Source organism: Cebidichthys violaceus, unplaced genomic scaffold (assembly GCF_023349555.1).
Source record: "Cebidichthys violaceus isolate CVI_PGR_0920_01 unplaced genomic scaffold, fCebVio1.0.p SCAF_28, whole genome shotgun sequence".
NCBI classification, from domain to species: Eukaryota; Metazoa; Chordata; class Actinopteri; order Perciformes; family Stichaeidae; genus Cebidichthys; species Cebidichthys violaceus.
The window spans coordinates 2,018,593-2,034,717 of NW_027176461.1; the positions used below are offsets into that span (position 1 = coordinate 2,018,593).

A 16,125-nucleotide genomic window follows, 5' to 3' on the forward strand; every position below is an offset into this window, starting at 1 on the left:
CTACAGTGCAGCCCAAATATAACCAAGAATCTTTAGAATGTGTGACCTCCAAAACTCTTTTAATGACTTTAATCATACAAAGTTTATCATCAGAGCCCTGTTTAGTTCCATAAATATGATGTGGATAATTGCAAAAAAAAACTGTATGATTTGCATATATTTTTTTGTAGCTTCTATCCAATTTAGTGAAGAACCAAATGTACGCTAACGACAGACAGTTCACAGTTCACAGCTTGTTTCCGCTGCTCCCAAGTGGCCAAAAAAAGCAGGTCTAACTTCAGCGATCGTGTGACGTATTAAAATGTACAGCATGAACTTGTACAATTAAAAGGTGAGAGAACAGATAAAAACACCAACAGGAAGGTGGATTTTGGGGTTCCACTCTCATGATTGTTTCTCCTTTGCCTGGTGCAGGACATTAACAATGCGTGGGGTAATCTAGAGGGAGCAGAGAAAGGCTATGAAGAGTGGCTCCTCAATGAGATTCGCAGGCTGGAAAGACTCGACCACCTGGCGGAGAAATTCCGCCAGAAAGCAGCCATCCATGAAGCTTGGACTGAAGGTACTGAAAGGAGAAATACTCACTGTCTGGATATAAAGATCCAGCTCCGGTGTTTTAGCCTCATGTGCCTCAACCTGGCTGCTAAAAGCAACAACAAAGTCAAATCGAAATAAAAGCCTTCATGTAAATGTCCTTTTGTTTTAGTATCACTAAACAAGCATTATAAACAGGCAAATGTCATTGATGATAGGATTGAGATAAATCTTTTTACTTTTTGATGTCTTCTCCTGCAGGTAAGGAGGAAATGCTGCAAAAGCATGACTACGAGACGGCCTCTCTGTCAGAGATTAAGGCCCTGCTGAAGAAACACGAGGCCTTCGAGAGCGACCTGGCTGCCCATCAGGACCGAGTGGAGCAGATCGCTGCCATCGCTCAGGAGTTAAAGTAAGATGTGATAACCAGGAGCCGGGGGTTGATGGTAAAAAGACTGTGCCGCTGCCTTCTGTTGATAAATACAAGATGAAGTAGAGTAAATTAGGTTGAGGTCTGTTCTTCCGTGGTTGATGGATTGTTGTTTGTGGTGATCTTAAATGGTTTTCAGTCAATTACTATCTTCGGAATATTCCTCATAAACATCAAAAGTCACTCTCTTGATCTCTGGTTCTCTTGATATGCAGATGTGGATGATGAAACACTGAAAAAGTGAAACGCACACCTGACGAGTGTCTCAAAGAAATCCTTTAGGACCTTATTGAAATGTTTAACACCATAAAAAAACAACAACAACACAAACAAAGACACAGCAGGATCATAAAGGCATTCAAGTGCGTCTAAGAAAGACAAAGGCAGAAAACCACCAAAGCTTAAGTAAATGATGTAAATGGAAACTGAGCTGATGCAGGTAATGATAATGAATCTTTTGTTCCCTCGTCTGTTTGTGCTCCAGTGAGCTGGACTACTACGACTCCCCCAGTGTAAACGCTCGCTGCCAGCGGATCTGTGACCAGTGGGACGCACTGGGAGCTATGACCCAGAAACGCAGCGAGGCTTTGCAGGTGAGAAGAGTTTAGAAAGAATTAAAAATAAATTAGCTACTGAGTTTCTAACATCTAAAATCACTTCGTTATCCCTGGTTTTTTAAGTTCCTTCTGTCCTTCTTGGTGCTGGTTAGAGCAGAAATAATAACACATTCGGAGATGAAAGTGTTCTCCCTCACAGTGAGAGGCTGCGAGAAGATTTGAATTTCAGGATTCCCTTTCGCCTTGAAAATCCTTTTTAAGTTTGGAGATTTGCCTTTTTTTTTTTTATTTGTGAAAATGCAGTGTGACGCTAAATCCATCTGTTTATGCCCCAGCTCTCTGGAAGATCATGAATAAAAAGGAATTTCACCCAACACACTTTGAAGATCCTTTTTTAAAGCCTGTGAATTTGTGTGGTAACCTTGTGTTTTTATGCTCAACAGAGAACTGAGAAGCTGCTTGAAACCATTGACCAACTGTACCTTGAGTTTGCCAAACGAGCGGCTCCGTTCAACAACTGGATGGAGGGCGCCATGGAGGACCTGCAGGATACCTTTATCGTCCACACCATCGAGGAAATCCAGGTGAGAACAGAAAGGACTCGCAGGGACCCACAGCCGGCTAGCTGTTTCTCCCTGTTTCCAGTTTATGCTAAGCTAAGCTAACATTTACCTGACAGATATTAGAGTGATATTAATCTTTTCATTCAACTCAAATGTTCCCCAAAATGTCAAACTTTGATTCAAGTTGAATGTAAAGCTTGGAAACATGGGAAAGAGATACAGTATATTACTGACTTGTATGTAGTTGTTACATACAGATTTACTAGTCTCATCACAAATATGACACCAAGGCAAGGTACTGTAGGTTTACAGGATTAAATGAAGTGTATATAAGTGAATTCAATTAAGTAAATATAAACTGTTGTTTCAAATGTGTAAATACATTATGTATAAGACGTGAAACAACAGAACAACAAAGAAAAGCTTCAGTAAATGTTTAAAAAGATTTAAATTATACATGAGCTTTGACTTTGTCTCTTTTCCAAAACTTCCAGAAAATCACTGTAATCACTATCTGGGCACAATATCCATACTGTACTATATAAAGTACAGTTGTGATTTTTAAATAAACAAACTGGTCGACTCTCTGCCACCGGATGCAGAAACCAGACTCTCCCTCCCTCATGTTCTAGTTAATGTTTTCAATAAGCACTTGTACGTTTAAGTTCGGAAGACGGAGGAAGTAAATTGCTCTTTTAGAGAATAAAAAAGCCTTTATTGCTGATTTTGTGGTTTAGATTTTCATTTCCTGTTTGTGTGCGTTGTGCCTCAGGGGTTAAGCACAGCCCACGAGCAGTTCAAAGCCACGCTGCCAGAGGCCGACAAAGAGCGCCAGGCCATCCTGGGGATCCACAATGAGATTGCCAAAATTGTGCAAACCTATCATGTGAATATGGCTGGCACCAACCCCTACACCACCATCAACCCACAGGAGATTAACGCCAAATGGGACAAGGTAATTCAAATCAGTCATGAGCAAGGAAAGACACACTTCACGATGGTTTTTAATCTTAATTTATCCAAAGAAGATCTAATGCAGCAGTTTTGAGTCTGCACATTGCAGACAGTTTGTTGGCCACAGACATGACTGGTATTGATTCTCTCATCTAACTCTCGGCAAGAATAAGCGTATTTCACTAATATCCTATATCTTCTTTAAGATCTCACAGCCTTAAAGGGGACACATCATGAAAAAACGAAAAAAACAAACATCTGTGTATTTCCACTCAAAGCTTGAGATCTACTTTTGCAAAGGTGCACTGTATGTTTTTTGCAAGCCAATCAGAGCAGACAGTGCTTTTTTTTAAGGAGGGGACCTTAAAGAGACAGGCGCTAATACACAGAGTGAATACGGGTATATTCAGACAGACAGTATGATAAAAAGAGTGTTTTTTGAATATCAAAGCATACAAGTTCTAGTAGAAACCCGAAATACAAAAATGAGCTTGATATGTCCCCTTTTATGTTTATTGTATTGTTAAAGGAAGCCGTCTCTGTCATGGGTTTAAGCCGCTCTGCACACGCTGGTCTATGTCGGTTCTTACAGTTGCATTAAAAGAGGCTTGCTGCTACAGTCAAACCTGTTACTGCCAGCCCAAACTTCGTTATATATTAACGGTACAAGAGTTTTGTTTTTATATTTAAAACTTTAGCGAGATCCTGTTTTACAAACAGCTGAAATACTGTGGAGAGAATTTCAGTGAATGCATCATCCTAGTTTCAGTCCGTCCTCTTCATTAAAAATCACATTAATAACACATTTGGGTTTTTTCATGACTCTGCCTGCTGTAGGTTCGGCAGCTGGTGCCTCAGCGCGACCAGGCTCTGATTGAGGAACACGCACGGCAGCAGAACAACGAGCGTCTGCGCCGACAGTTTGCCAACCAGGCCAATGTCATCGGGCCCTGGATCCAGGCCAAGATGGAGGTCAGTGTGAGCAGAGCCGACGGTCAAATGACCAGGTTAAGAGGTCACAGTGAGGCCGGCCTCAGTGCAGCCTGTGTGTAACTTAGTTAGTGTTTGTAAGTATCAGTGCACTTTTGTGCTGACTTAAACTTACCAGTCTAAGTTTAAAGTAATGTGGTCACCGATCAAAATATTATGTTTACGTGAATGAAATTCTTTTGAACACATGCAAGGCTGTTAATTGTCAAAGTGGCATCACAGGATTTGCACTGACTGCAGCTACAAGTGACATACAGCATACAAGTAAAATACCGTCATTAGATATGATAGGAATATGTCGATATGACAGGTAAAGAGATCAATCTTACTGTGTCTTCCACTACTCATTCTTACTAAATAATCGGTATTTGTCTCTTGCAGGAAATCGGCCGCATCTCAATCGAGATGCACGGCACCCTGGAGGATCAGCTGACACACCTACGCCAGTACGAGAAGAGCATCGTCAACTACAAGCCAAAGATCGACCAGCTGGAGGGAGACCACCAGCTCATTCAGGAAGCTCTCATCTTTGACAACAAGCACACCAACTACACCATGGAGGTACAAACCCGGAGCCAAGCTTTCAATATATCGCCAAACATTTGAGATTGTTGTTGGTCTGTTTGACGTACTCATCTGACCCGACTGGTTTTATGTTGTTGGTGTCAAATGGACGCGGTTTGCCCCAAAGAACAAAGCAAAGGATGGCAGGATGTTCAGACAACCACAGGAGAACCTTTGAGAGTTTAATGCTGAACTTTCCTGACGTTGCACTTTTCCACCCAGTCGCCAGTGCACAATATTAACTTCTTGGCTCATCAGCCAAGTGCTGGAAAACTATAAACCCCTGCCTGTCTGCCAAGAATTATTTTTACTGGCCAATAATTCATATGAACCTTGTTATTGAAATTCTGCACATCAACTAACCCATTTGCAGAGCTATTATGTAGGTGTGTTTTCTAGAATCGGCCTCTGTGCAGAGGGTTCGGTAACAAGAGCAGATTTAAAGTCTAAATACAGATTTGTTATTGTATTTATGAAAATTATATTTGTTTGTCTGCATCTCGTTTTTTGCTGGCCGTGTGCACCATTTAGGTTGTGGTTTAACCAGTGTAAGAATAGTTAACTATTCAAGCAGAAGAATAGCGGTAGAGATTCCCAACCTCCCATAATTGAACACATTGGACTGTTTGTGTGAATGTGAGTCCATTCAAGTCATATTAGTAGAAGTTTGAACCATTTATCCACCGCTTTAGCTGCCCATTTTGACCTTTTTGCAAGGATGCAAACGTGTTTCATGTCAGGTGTTACATTTGAATAATTGTATGTTCATTTTCTCCCTACACAAGATGAAAATTGACTTTTTTACAAATGATCTGAGCTTCTGAGCACAATGTTTCCAAGTACATCCTTGTAACTGCATTAGTACCAGGATTGTTAGTTATTTAAAACTAAATAAGAATGATGTTCTTTAAGAAAAACTAAGACTAAACTGAAAAACATTTTATTTCCAACCTCTGTTTGTCCGAAGGCTATAACCAATGCCTCTGATACTCTTTTACTCTCCGTCTCTTCCTTAAACTTCTTGTGCCTCTCACTCCTCTGCAGCACATCCGTGTGGGCTGGGAGCAGCTACTCACCACCATCGCCCGCACCATCAACGAAATCGAGAACCAGATCTTGACGCGAGACGCCAAGGGCATCACCCAGGAACAGCTGAACGAGTACCGGGCTTCCTTCAACCACTTCGACAGGGTCAGTACTCGTCCTGAGTCACGGTGCAGACACAAAGCAGCAGGCGGGTGAGAGGTGCTGCAGGTCCTACGCTGCTCATTTACACAAACAAGGTTTAGTGTTATTAAAAGAATAGTTGGACATTTGGGAAATATGTTTATTTGTGTTCTTGCTGGGAGTTGGATGAGCAGATTAATCATATCAGTCTGTTACATATAAAGTTAAAGCCAGCAGGTTTTTTGCTTAGCTTAGCTTTAAAACAAGGGTAAACAGCTACCTTGCTCTGTCCAAAGGTATTAAAGTCGACCTATCAGCACCTCCAAAACTCAGTAATTAACACGTTGTATTTTGTTTCTTTAGTCGTGCAAAAACCAACGTGTAAAAACATAAATTTTCCATGTTACGGGGGTTTTGTGCCAAATCTATTTCCTGGTCGGGAGCAGTGACTTCCTGGAGTCTGCTGATTTATCAGTGAGCTTTGTGATAGTTAAGCTAAAGCTCTAGCTTCATATTCAGCGCACAGATATGAGAGTAGCGTCAATCTTCTTCTCATCTAACTCTCAGCAAATGAGTGTATTTCCCAAAATGTTGGACTTAAATGGGTTTGTCTTTTATGTATTTAGACTGCATCAACAAAGCAAAGACGTTCAGGTGAGAATACATCAGTTTGTCGTGTCGTGCTGCCAGACAATCCTTTAACGACCCTTCAACCAGAAAACATTGAGTGTACAGTTTGAGTGTGTGATGCATCAGGCTGTGTATCGACCTTACTGCTTGGTTGAAAAGGGACTTTCAGTTCGGTGACACAACATTCATCTTTAAAAGCTCGGGGGCTTTCAGGCAGATCAAGGAAAGTGGCAGCCAGGATCAGCCTCATGCACCAGTGAAAATCTTTTTATTGTGTAATACAAGAAGGTTGGCATTAAATCAAATGAATACAGAGCAGGTAAAATAGAAATGGAGAATCTGTCCATTGAAGGCTGTTTCTATACAACCTGCTTTCTTCAACCCCCCTGCCTCCAGAACATAGTGTTTACACTGGGGCTCACTGTGTCAGAAACAGCACCAATTATGGAGGAGTTTTTATTTAGCTCCCCCTCCTCCTCCTCCTCCTCCTCACCCCAGCTCTCCTGCTGACTCCACCATTACCTCATGCATTTTTCCAGAGCTGGCCTATTGTTAATCAATACCTGAGGTTGAGGATCGGAGCCCACAGGAAGCAGACTGTGGACCTAAACTTTGTGCTTTTGTTTCATATTTCATTAGGATTAATGCTTCCCTCTCCAAGGCTTTCAGCTTGACATTTGATGGTTGGTTGGTGTGAGGGGGAAGGTGTGTCGAGCTGCAGCACCACATTAATCTGATGCATTGATTAGAAAAGGAGGGATTTTTTATAGTTTCATGGCGAAAACATTTAGTCTGTACTATATTAGTTTATAGTCAGTGGCAGTGCTGAAACAATGTATCAATTTATCAATTAGTCCTTTTCAATTTCTAGGTCTATTGTCACCTTAGTGCAACTTGAATATCTCTGTGTTTTGCACAAAACAAGTTATTTGAACACGTCTTGGCTTCTAGGGAGCTGGGACTATTTTCTCACATTTTATAGACTAAACAATTAGTAGAATAATTAGGAAGATAATCAACAGATTCATCCACAGTGAGAATAAAACGCACAAAATTAGACATTTTTCAACACTTTAACTTTTCCTATTTGCTGACATGTTATAGGCCGTACAATTAAGAAATAAATGGAGAAAACAATCAGCAGATCAATTGATAAGGGATAATTAGTAATAAAATAATAATTAGTCGCAGCTCAAGTCTGTGTATTTACATTTACGTGATACGAGTATGTGGTGAAATAAATGAGATTTTTGCATTGATGCTGTACACAAAAAGGTAAAGAGATGTGTTGTCAGTATGTGTACCATCGACGGTATGAATAACCTCACCACGGGGCCCCGTAGTCTGCCTGCCACACTGCACATTAACTCCTCTGAATGCCCTCGCCCAGCATGGCAGCACTGCTGCCACCGTGTGTTAACCTGCCACATCCTAATGAATATGCACTGTGTTCTCTGTTTTCTATCTCATGCATGGCCCTCTCCCTTCACCCCCCTCCCCATTCCCCCCCTCACCTCCTTTTACCCCCACGTGCATGGTGCACTCCCTCCTCCCCCAACACCACCTCACCTACCTCCCCCTTCACCGTCACTGACACCGCTGTATGTGTTGCTGCATGGCCTGTGGCCCCCCCGACGCCTCGCCTGGCACTGGCCCCCCACACCCCAGGACCACTCGGGCACTCTGGGCGCGGAGGAGTTCAAGGCCTGCCTGATCAGCCTGGGCTTCGATATCGCCAACGATGCACAGGTACTTCATCGTAGCCCCGACCCCGCTGTGAGAGGTTTAACTGGTTTCTTTCTTCTTTTTTTTCTTTTTCTTTTGTACCTTTCCCCCCCCTTGTACTTCCTATTTCCCCTCTCTTCCCACCTTTACTCTTTATCCATCTTGTCTAAATTTCCATTTTGATTTCCCACACCTTGCGACGTCCACGTTGTGGATTTTTGCGGCTTTCCTCCTTAATTCTACTCTTTGTTCATCCTATTCTCTTCCAATCATTTCCCTCCGCTATCCCTGCCACTCTACATCTTTCTTTTCCTCCTGGTTTCGTTTGTCCATCGCTGACCTTGTAGAAGAGATCAGGAATCATGGACGCTGAAGACTTCAAAACCTGCCTTATCTCCGTTGGTTACAACCTGGTAAAGTCTTGAGCGCTCCTCAAGTATGAACGTTTGTTTGTGTGTGATTAAAGAGAGCAGTTGGAAATGGTAATGGATAGAGAGAACCCTTTTATCTTATTTCAGATTGGATGGATGTTTTTTTCTCATAGAACTCCATAAAAAATGGAATATATGACAGAATATTTTATAAATCATGGATGATTTAAATTAATTTAAAACTCACTTGTGTAATATGTATTTGTGTTTTACAGTGAAGTAGTTAACATAACCCAAGTTATGTCTCTGTATGTAGACTATATGCCCTTTGCTGTGTTTTTGTGACTGAGCTTCACAGTTCCTCTCTGTTGCCACCAGGGTGAGAACGAGTTCTCCCGCATCATGAGCATAGTGGATCCCAACCGGATGGGCATCGTCACCTTCCAGGCCTTCATCGACTTCATGTCCCGCGAGACGGCCGACACAGACACTGCCGACCAAGTCATGGCCTCCTTCAAAGTCCTGGCGGGGGACAAGGTACAGACATGTGTTGTAGTAGAGTGACAGTGTGACAATGAAGCAAAGTAGAAAGGGTTACATTCAGCTCCATTTGGACAGATCTTAAATTCAGTGAACTCTTCAGCTACCAAATTATTCATTAAGTCATTGGTATCCTACAAAAATGTATTTCCGACCACTAGAGAAAAGAAATAAGAACCCAATTATACGTTCTTGATGTTACACGTCCAACAGAAATGGAGCAGGATGGACATCTCATTGCCCTCGTTTCCTTGTTACCTTGAAATATCTAAGTCTCTTTGGCTTGCTAGATGTTTGAAATATGTTGAAAGTGGCTGAAAGCTGCATTGAACAGCAGACACATAACAGAGACTTTTGAATTCCATGTCCATATATAAATATTCATGTATCAAAAGGAATTCTAAATCCAGACACTTGCTTTTTATATTAAGCTAATTTTATTTCCCTATGTTCTCACCATCTGCTACATCTGAATATAGAATATATTGATAGCGTAAAGCTGCTATTCTAACAGAAATGCATTTAATTTTTCTCATCCTTTTGACAGAACTACATTTTAGCCGACGAGCTGCTCCGGGAGCTGCCTCCAGACCAGGCGGAGTACTGCATGGCTCGCATGGCCCCCTACACCGGCCCCGACGCTGTGCCCGGAGCCCTCGACTACATGTCGTTCTCTACCGCTCTGTACGGAGAGAGCGACCTCTGAACACTCTGTCAGTCGTCCTGACTCGGGACCACCAGCCTACCTGCTCTGATCACCGCCACATCCTCCACCTGCCCCTTCACCAAACTCCTGTCCTACTACGCTCATTTTTTGTATGTCTCTGGCCTTATCTTTTTGTCATTATCCTCTGTCTCCTTCTCCTTCTCCTCCTCCTCCTCCTCCTCCTCCTCCTCCTCCTCCTCCTCCTCCCACCTCTCCAGCCTCCTCACTGCTCCCTCACACTCTGTCTCCGTTGTATTTGCTTCCCACGCAATGCAGCAGCTCTCCAGGTTTACAAAGAGGGAGAGAGAAAAAAAAAAGGTTTTCTGTTTTTATTTTCTTGTTGTCATTGTTTTACTTCATAAAATGAATAAAGTTAACATATTTTATTATACTGAACAAAAAAAAAGTATTTTTCTTCACCTGATTGAAAATAAGATACAAAAATTGTAATAAAGAAAAACTTGCTATACTTTCTTTTCTTATTCTCTGTATACTACAGGGATCACTTATGGTTTTAATGGATGTACTTTGACAGTTTGTGCATTTGGCTGACTCTCTGAAAAGGAAATGCCTATATCATAAAACTGTAGGCAGTATGTGTGTATCCCTATGTCCCTGGAGAAGCAAACTAGAACAGAACCCACACTCATTAAAATGATTATGGTGGCCAAAATACTCCCACATGAAGTTAGTTATTACCTGCATGATGTGGACTTGAGGAAACTAGAACCCTGAAAATCGTGGTGTGGTGGTGGTGGTGTGTTTTAGTAGTATCTGTGGGGACATTTTCTTCAGTCCGGTACTTAATTCTGTTCAGGAGTTTATGATTATGGTGAGTAAGGCTTTTTTTGTTTTTGTTGTTGTTTTTTTTACTTTGGACCGTGGTTAACTGTCTCATAGAAAAACTAGACTTTTAACTTTGGGCCCCTCGAACAAATCTGTAATTAATTAAGTTACAAAAAACTAATTGTCACATTATGAGCCTGTGGTATGAGGGTCCTTCTTTGCTCAGTTGGCAATCCAGCCTGGGTTCCGCCCTTTAATTAAAGGTAGTTCATGCACACACAAGTGCTGCAAAGCTCTACTCGGACAAATTTAGTGGAAACACCTGAATGGGTCAGCAGGAGTGTGGACTGAAACCTGCGGCAGCAGAGATGGTAGGGAAATATAAAAAATGTTGTATGTCATGTGAAAAAGTCGACAGAGGTTTACAGGGTATGTGCTCGTGAAAAAAAAACATAACGCCAATGTATAACGTTGAAGATACAATTGTTCGAGAGACACTGCAAGTAACAAGGAGAAGACAACGAACCGTGTGAAAATAAAGCATCACACGGAGAAATAGGCAACATTTACTAATAATATTTTCTGGTATTTATTTCTTGATATTTAAAAATCTCCATCACTGAGACCGACACACACACGGGAACCTTCGATCGCGTCTTCACAACTCTACGGACAATTTAGTGCGTCGGACCTATTCAGGAAGCGCGTCCTGGCTTTGACCTGCTCATCTGTTAAATGGACTTCTAGCTGGAAAGAAGAGTCATGTTTAGCTTAAAGGCGTTGCAGAAAAACAAAACAGTCAAATATGGAGTCCCTATGCTTGTAAGTATCTTATATTTTACGTTTCAACATCTGTACTAGCGTTTTATAAGCTTGTTAGCTAACACTTTTGCTAGCAATGTAGCAGTTTCATAATACATAACGCTGCTGTCAAACGTCAACGCGACTTATTTTGTTGGTTTCCTGTTGATATACAAGTCAACTGATGCATAAAGTTAATTTCTCTTGTGCTTTTTTAAATCCTTGTTTCATAGCACAATGTGTCACTAGCTAGTGCTGTTCCTCACCTCATCATATCCAGCTTTTAGTACTGCAAATACTGATTGTCTTGTTTAATGCAAGTTTAAGAGTATGTGCTAAAAGGTAAAGTAGAGGTTATCCATGATGCTGTAGAAACATGTCACTGTAAACTGATAAGCACCTGGATTTATTTGTTGTGGCGACCTGGTCATGTTTAATAGCTTCACAGCAATAGGAAGTTATCCATTTACTAAGTTGCCAGTTTATTAAACACGTTCAACTAAAACGGTTGCTGTCAAATATTCATAACAACCCTCCACGACGCTGAAGTTGACAATTTTGATCGATTGATTCCCTGTTTTTTGGCACAACTTATTGTTAGGAAAGGGTTATAGACACCCGCAGTAAAGATTTTTAGATTTGTGAAACCTTTTTATTTGTGAAAGCAATAAAATGTAAGATTTCACAGCGTTGTCTCCACCCTGACAACAATAGACACGATCTATCCTACAAACCCTACACTGGTCAAACCTGAACTTGATAAACAAGTAGACTCAAATAACTCATTAAAACACAGTTTCTGATTAGTAAAACCTTTTATTCTACTCGTGAAAACCCCCCAAACGTTACCGCGTCAGACCAGGTGTTTATTCAACACCACTCTGTCAGACCTTGACTAGATTAACCAAGAGAAGCTAAAAACTGTTTAAATGGTGGTCTCAGAATTGAGATTGCACTTGTTATCGTAAAGGTTTCACAAATCTGAAAGTGGGTTTTAAACAGCTTGAAGGCTTTATCAAAGACGTCTAACACTCCTTTATAACAACAAGCGGTGCAACAAAAGAATCGGTTGCTCAAACAAACCCAACATCCATTAATGAAATGTTCAGTTTTTGTTGAATTTTTTTTTTTGATGGGAATTTTTTTTTCTGTACGGTAAATTGTGGTGCTATTAAAATGTGCTGCATATTTTGAGCAAAAGAAACTTGTTCTTGGATAATTAATGCTGTGATGTCGTGTCCACATTATTCAGAAGAAACTCCTGACAAACTTCATTGAATCAAGTGCTCTGCAATGCCCAAAGTATTTTGGATTAAATGAACTCACCATATGTGCTCAATCTTTTTTCAGTTGCTCGTAGTTGGAGGTTCCTTCGGCCTGCGAGAGTTTACACAAATCCGATATGATGCCCAGAGGATCAGAAAAAGGGTTTGTAGTAAATTAACTCTTACATTACACATATTTGATGGAGAGTTGCTTGTGACTAATGTGACGGTAGATTAAGTTTCTCTCCATTTCCACCATCACAAGAAACCAGTGGACAGTCACTTCAGTGGTCAAAAGACACGGTCTCTGTCCAGCCGGTGTGCAATGACTCCTCCCAGTGGTCAGACACATAGTTGCACATGAGGATCACCATTTTATCTGAGAGGAGAATGTAAAAATAGCACTCATAGAGATGTTTGGGACTGTCGGGGAGGACTACTGGGATTTCAAAGAGCTATGTGGTTGATTTTGGGTTATTTGTCATCAGAATTAGATGCATTGTCTATCCATCATTTAACACACTGCAGGCACACAGCACTGACAGGCTTTTCTAATGCATTTAGTGAGTCAACACAAGAGCAATAAGTGAGAACAAGCTCTAATAATTCATTAAATGACAGACACAATTCATTAGAATGACAGAAGACCAGCCCTTTGTTAGAAGGCATCACAATCTGATGAGCCGGCTGCGAGGGGAAGTAGCTGTTTTGTGCTATTTTACTCTGACAAACGCCGATGCACGTCATGTGGGTGGGAGGCAGATGGCAGGGGCATCTTTTCTTATTACTGTCCATGTGAGGCAGCACTAGACTGTGGCTGACGACGGTGGAGGGAGGCAGCGTGCCGCTGGCAGCGAGCCTGTGCAGCTGCCCCCACACGGCTCGCTCTCCTCTGACGGGCGGCCTGCGGCGGACCGGGCCTCTCTCCTCTCCGACCCCGTGGAGCAAAGATTCAACTCGGCCCAGCGTGTGTGTGCACATGCAATTTAATGCATGGAATATCTAAGCAGTTGTCAGAATGCGCATGATTAAAACCACTCCTGCGCGTCTTACTTGGAGCTGTTGTCAGACGATTCCATTATTTTGTTCTCAAAGATATTCACCCGCGTAAATCATTAAAACCGCTGTCTGAGGGTTAAGTCACTGTATGATCCAATTAGTATTTTCTCTTCAACGATCTAATTTAGCCTGGAGGAAGAGATGAACTTTAAGGCCCTTTGTCCTCCCTGTCCAGGTTTGGATGCTCCCGGTTTGTTTTTGAGGTTCAGTTTTGTGGCAGCTGAAGAAAAGCTAATAACACCTCCATAGTAGGTATCAAACTAATAACTGAGGCTATAAATTCCCCCATCTGAAGGCTGCAAAATATTCTATATATTATTTATTTGCAGTAGTAATGTAGGTCTAATTAAAAATCAATCATGGAATTATGAAACTCATCAGTTACCCGAGTAACTGCGGCATTATTGCTGTGAAATATTAGAACTCATTAAAAGTAATGATTCAGAATGGGATTCATTTCAGTCCTATTCTCGGGCAAAATCAATTTGAATTGCAAAACCCAGATAGCACCATCAGATTCTCTCTCCCAAAACCCTTTGACACATCGTTTTCGTCTTTAATTAAACTAAATTTATACATTAAAGAAATAATACACGAAGAAGAGGAGGGGGAGAAGCTGCTTCAGTCGAAAGTTGCAACTACACAAACCCCTCAAACTGATTTATTATTCTTAAATTCACAAAGAGCCCCTCGACATCTTTGACTTTCAGCCCTTTGATTTGTTTTCACTTTTTTGTTGTCAGTGTGTGACTTTCTATCAGAAAGCTCTGTATTATAACATTTCTTCTTTCTCTCAGCTGGATCCTTCACTGGAGGCCAAAGTGGACATCCAGAAGCAGTCAGTCATGCTGGAGGAGGAGTACGAGGTAAGGAGACAGAAGGCCGGATGCCCTGAGGGAGAGTAGGTGAAGGAGTCTGGTGTGGTCCGTCAGTAAGAAAACGGAGCTGGTGAACAATAAGTCCGTCATAGAGACACCCTATGGTTTAAATACAGGGGGAACGGCACACAGTCTCTGCTGGATGTTGGATTGTCTGTTTCAGAAAGTTGTGGCTGTTGTCCGACTCAGTTCTACTAATCCAACGTCGGAAAGATTAAGCTAGTCCTCACTCTGACAAGCTGTTCTAAGGAGGCATACTGACTGCTTAATTCGTACCTCCTTTCACCTGTGTGACCACACAGATGGTCAGAATTCTCTACATCTGGACATTTCAGAGCACGTCTTGTGATCGTGCATGAGCACATGTACGTGTTTTCAGAGTTTGGGGGAGGAATCCTGTAGAGTTTAATCTTTGTCTGGTCCAAAATTGAATTATTGCCATTCCTGAAGTTTAAACCTCATCTCCTGTTGTTGTATTCCTGTCCTTTCTGCAGAAGATGAAGCAGGTGAATATGGAGGAGTGGAAGAACATCCGTGGTCCTCGTCCCTGGGAGGACTCCAAGGAGTACCAGGAGCAGCAGCGCACCAGGCAGAATAAAAAGGACTGAGGACCAGGCCCAGCAGGTGGAGCGGACGTAACGCACACCGCAGCAGGGCGGAGCAGAAAGTAATGGGCGGAGTCTCGTGGCGATGCCGCCGCTGAGACCCAATAAGCTCTGGCGCTGCAGCTTCAGGGACATGGGCCCGACTCGTGTGGTCTTGGTTTGCGTGGAACTTTGCTCATTGTTCGTAACAAGTTGTGGTCCCTTCTGGTTCTAACACATTCAGAACTACAAGTGGTTAAAATGACAGCACATGAGCCCAAAACCTTCAAATAAGTTCAAGGATGCATTGATCTCTATTGTTTTGTCCTCACCTGTTGGTAGGTTATTCTCCACTCTGGCCATCAGGAGTTTGTAATAATAACAACCAGTAGGTGGCACATCTGTGTGCTGCTGCACCTTACCTTTCACATGGAAAATATGTCTGTGTATGATCTCCATGTCTCAATAAATTATGTTCCATTGATCCAAATTGTTACTTTTACCTTTTATTTAGTTTCTGACAAAAGCTCGTAGTCTTTGTTTACACCAGTATTGCATTGATTTACTAGTTGAAAGTATAAAAGAATAAATAACACAACAGTCCAGCCTCTCCCCAGGCTTTATAGGTCTCGACAGTAATCTGTTTCTCTGACAGTTATTATTTTGCAACGCGGTGGATTTATTACATTTATAATGGAAATAGTATTACCTTTTTGCTTTTTTTTTTTTTTTTTTTTTTTTTGGTGTGTGTTCGACAAAGCAAAAGAACATGATTTTTGCTGCAAGTCTTATACGTGTAAGTAATGTTTGTGTGACTGACAGATAATGTATGTACTGCCTCGCCTCGTTCAGATTGTGGAATAGGACGTAATGAATATTCTTCAGGTGGAGAGGTCTGTATGAAAATGTCCTGGGATACATTTTCTGTAATCACATTTTTTATGTTCATGTTTTTTTGAGTCACTTTAATACCCAGTGTTTCTCTGGCTCTGGAATTGACGGGACACAAACAACAGCTCAT

The 16,125-nt window shown here is 41.7% G+C and overlaps 2 protein-coding genes across 8 annotated transcripts in view; both read left to right on the forward strand.

Annotated features, from left to right (window-relative positions):
- actn1 (actinin, alpha 1) overlaps positions 1 to 10,200 on the forward strand; it is a 52,899-nt gene extending 42,699 nt beyond the window's left edge. For 2 of the 7 annotated variants that reach the window (XM_068721818.1, XM_068721817.1), the window contains exons 11-22: positions 415 to 562; positions 796 to 946; positions 1,449 to 1,557; positions 1,965 to 2,105; positions 2,857 to 3,039; positions 3,876 to 4,010; positions 4,410 to 4,589; positions 5,637 to 5,783; positions 8,058 to 8,138; positions 8,462 to 8,527; positions 8,864 to 9,022; positions 9,573 to 10,200. In XM_068721818.1, the coding sequence (XP_068577919.1) occupies positions 415 to 562; positions 796 to 946; positions 1,449 to 1,557; positions 1,965 to 2,105; positions 2,857 to 3,039; positions 3,876 to 4,010; positions 4,410 to 4,589; positions 5,637 to 5,783; positions 8,058 to 8,138; positions 8,462 to 8,527; positions 8,864 to 9,022; positions 9,573 to 9,731 (1,659 nt within the window). In that variant the 3' untranslated portion in view covers positions 9,732 to 10,200. Of the gene's footprint in view, positions 1 to 414; positions 563 to 795; positions 947 to 1,448; positions 1,558 to 1,964; positions 2,106 to 2,856; positions 3,040 to 3,875; positions 4,011 to 4,409; positions 4,590 to 5,636; positions 5,784 to 6,385; positions 7,808 to 8,057; positions 8,139 to 8,461; positions 8,528 to 8,863; positions 9,023 to 9,572 lie in introns of those variants that run through there. The other 5 variants (XM_068721821.1, XM_068721820.1, XM_068721819.1 and 2 more) reach the window with 4 other exon arrangements.
- A 1,009-nt stretch (positions 10,201 to 11,209) lies between these two features.
- cox16 (cytochrome c oxidase assembly factor COX16) lies at positions 11,210 to 15,588 on the forward strand. The gene is made up of 4 exons (XM_068721705.1): positions 11,210 to 11,339; positions 12,669 to 12,746; positions 14,440 to 14,508; positions 15,015 to 15,588. The coding sequence occupies exons 1-4, from the start codon at positions 11,280 to 11,282 to the stop codon at positions 15,126 to 15,128; spliced, it is 321 nt and encodes a 106-aa protein (XP_068577806.1). The 5' UTR covers positions 11,210 to 11,279; the 3' UTR covers positions 15,129 to 15,588.
- The last annotated feature ends 537 nt before the right edge of the window (positions 15,589 to 16,125 follow it).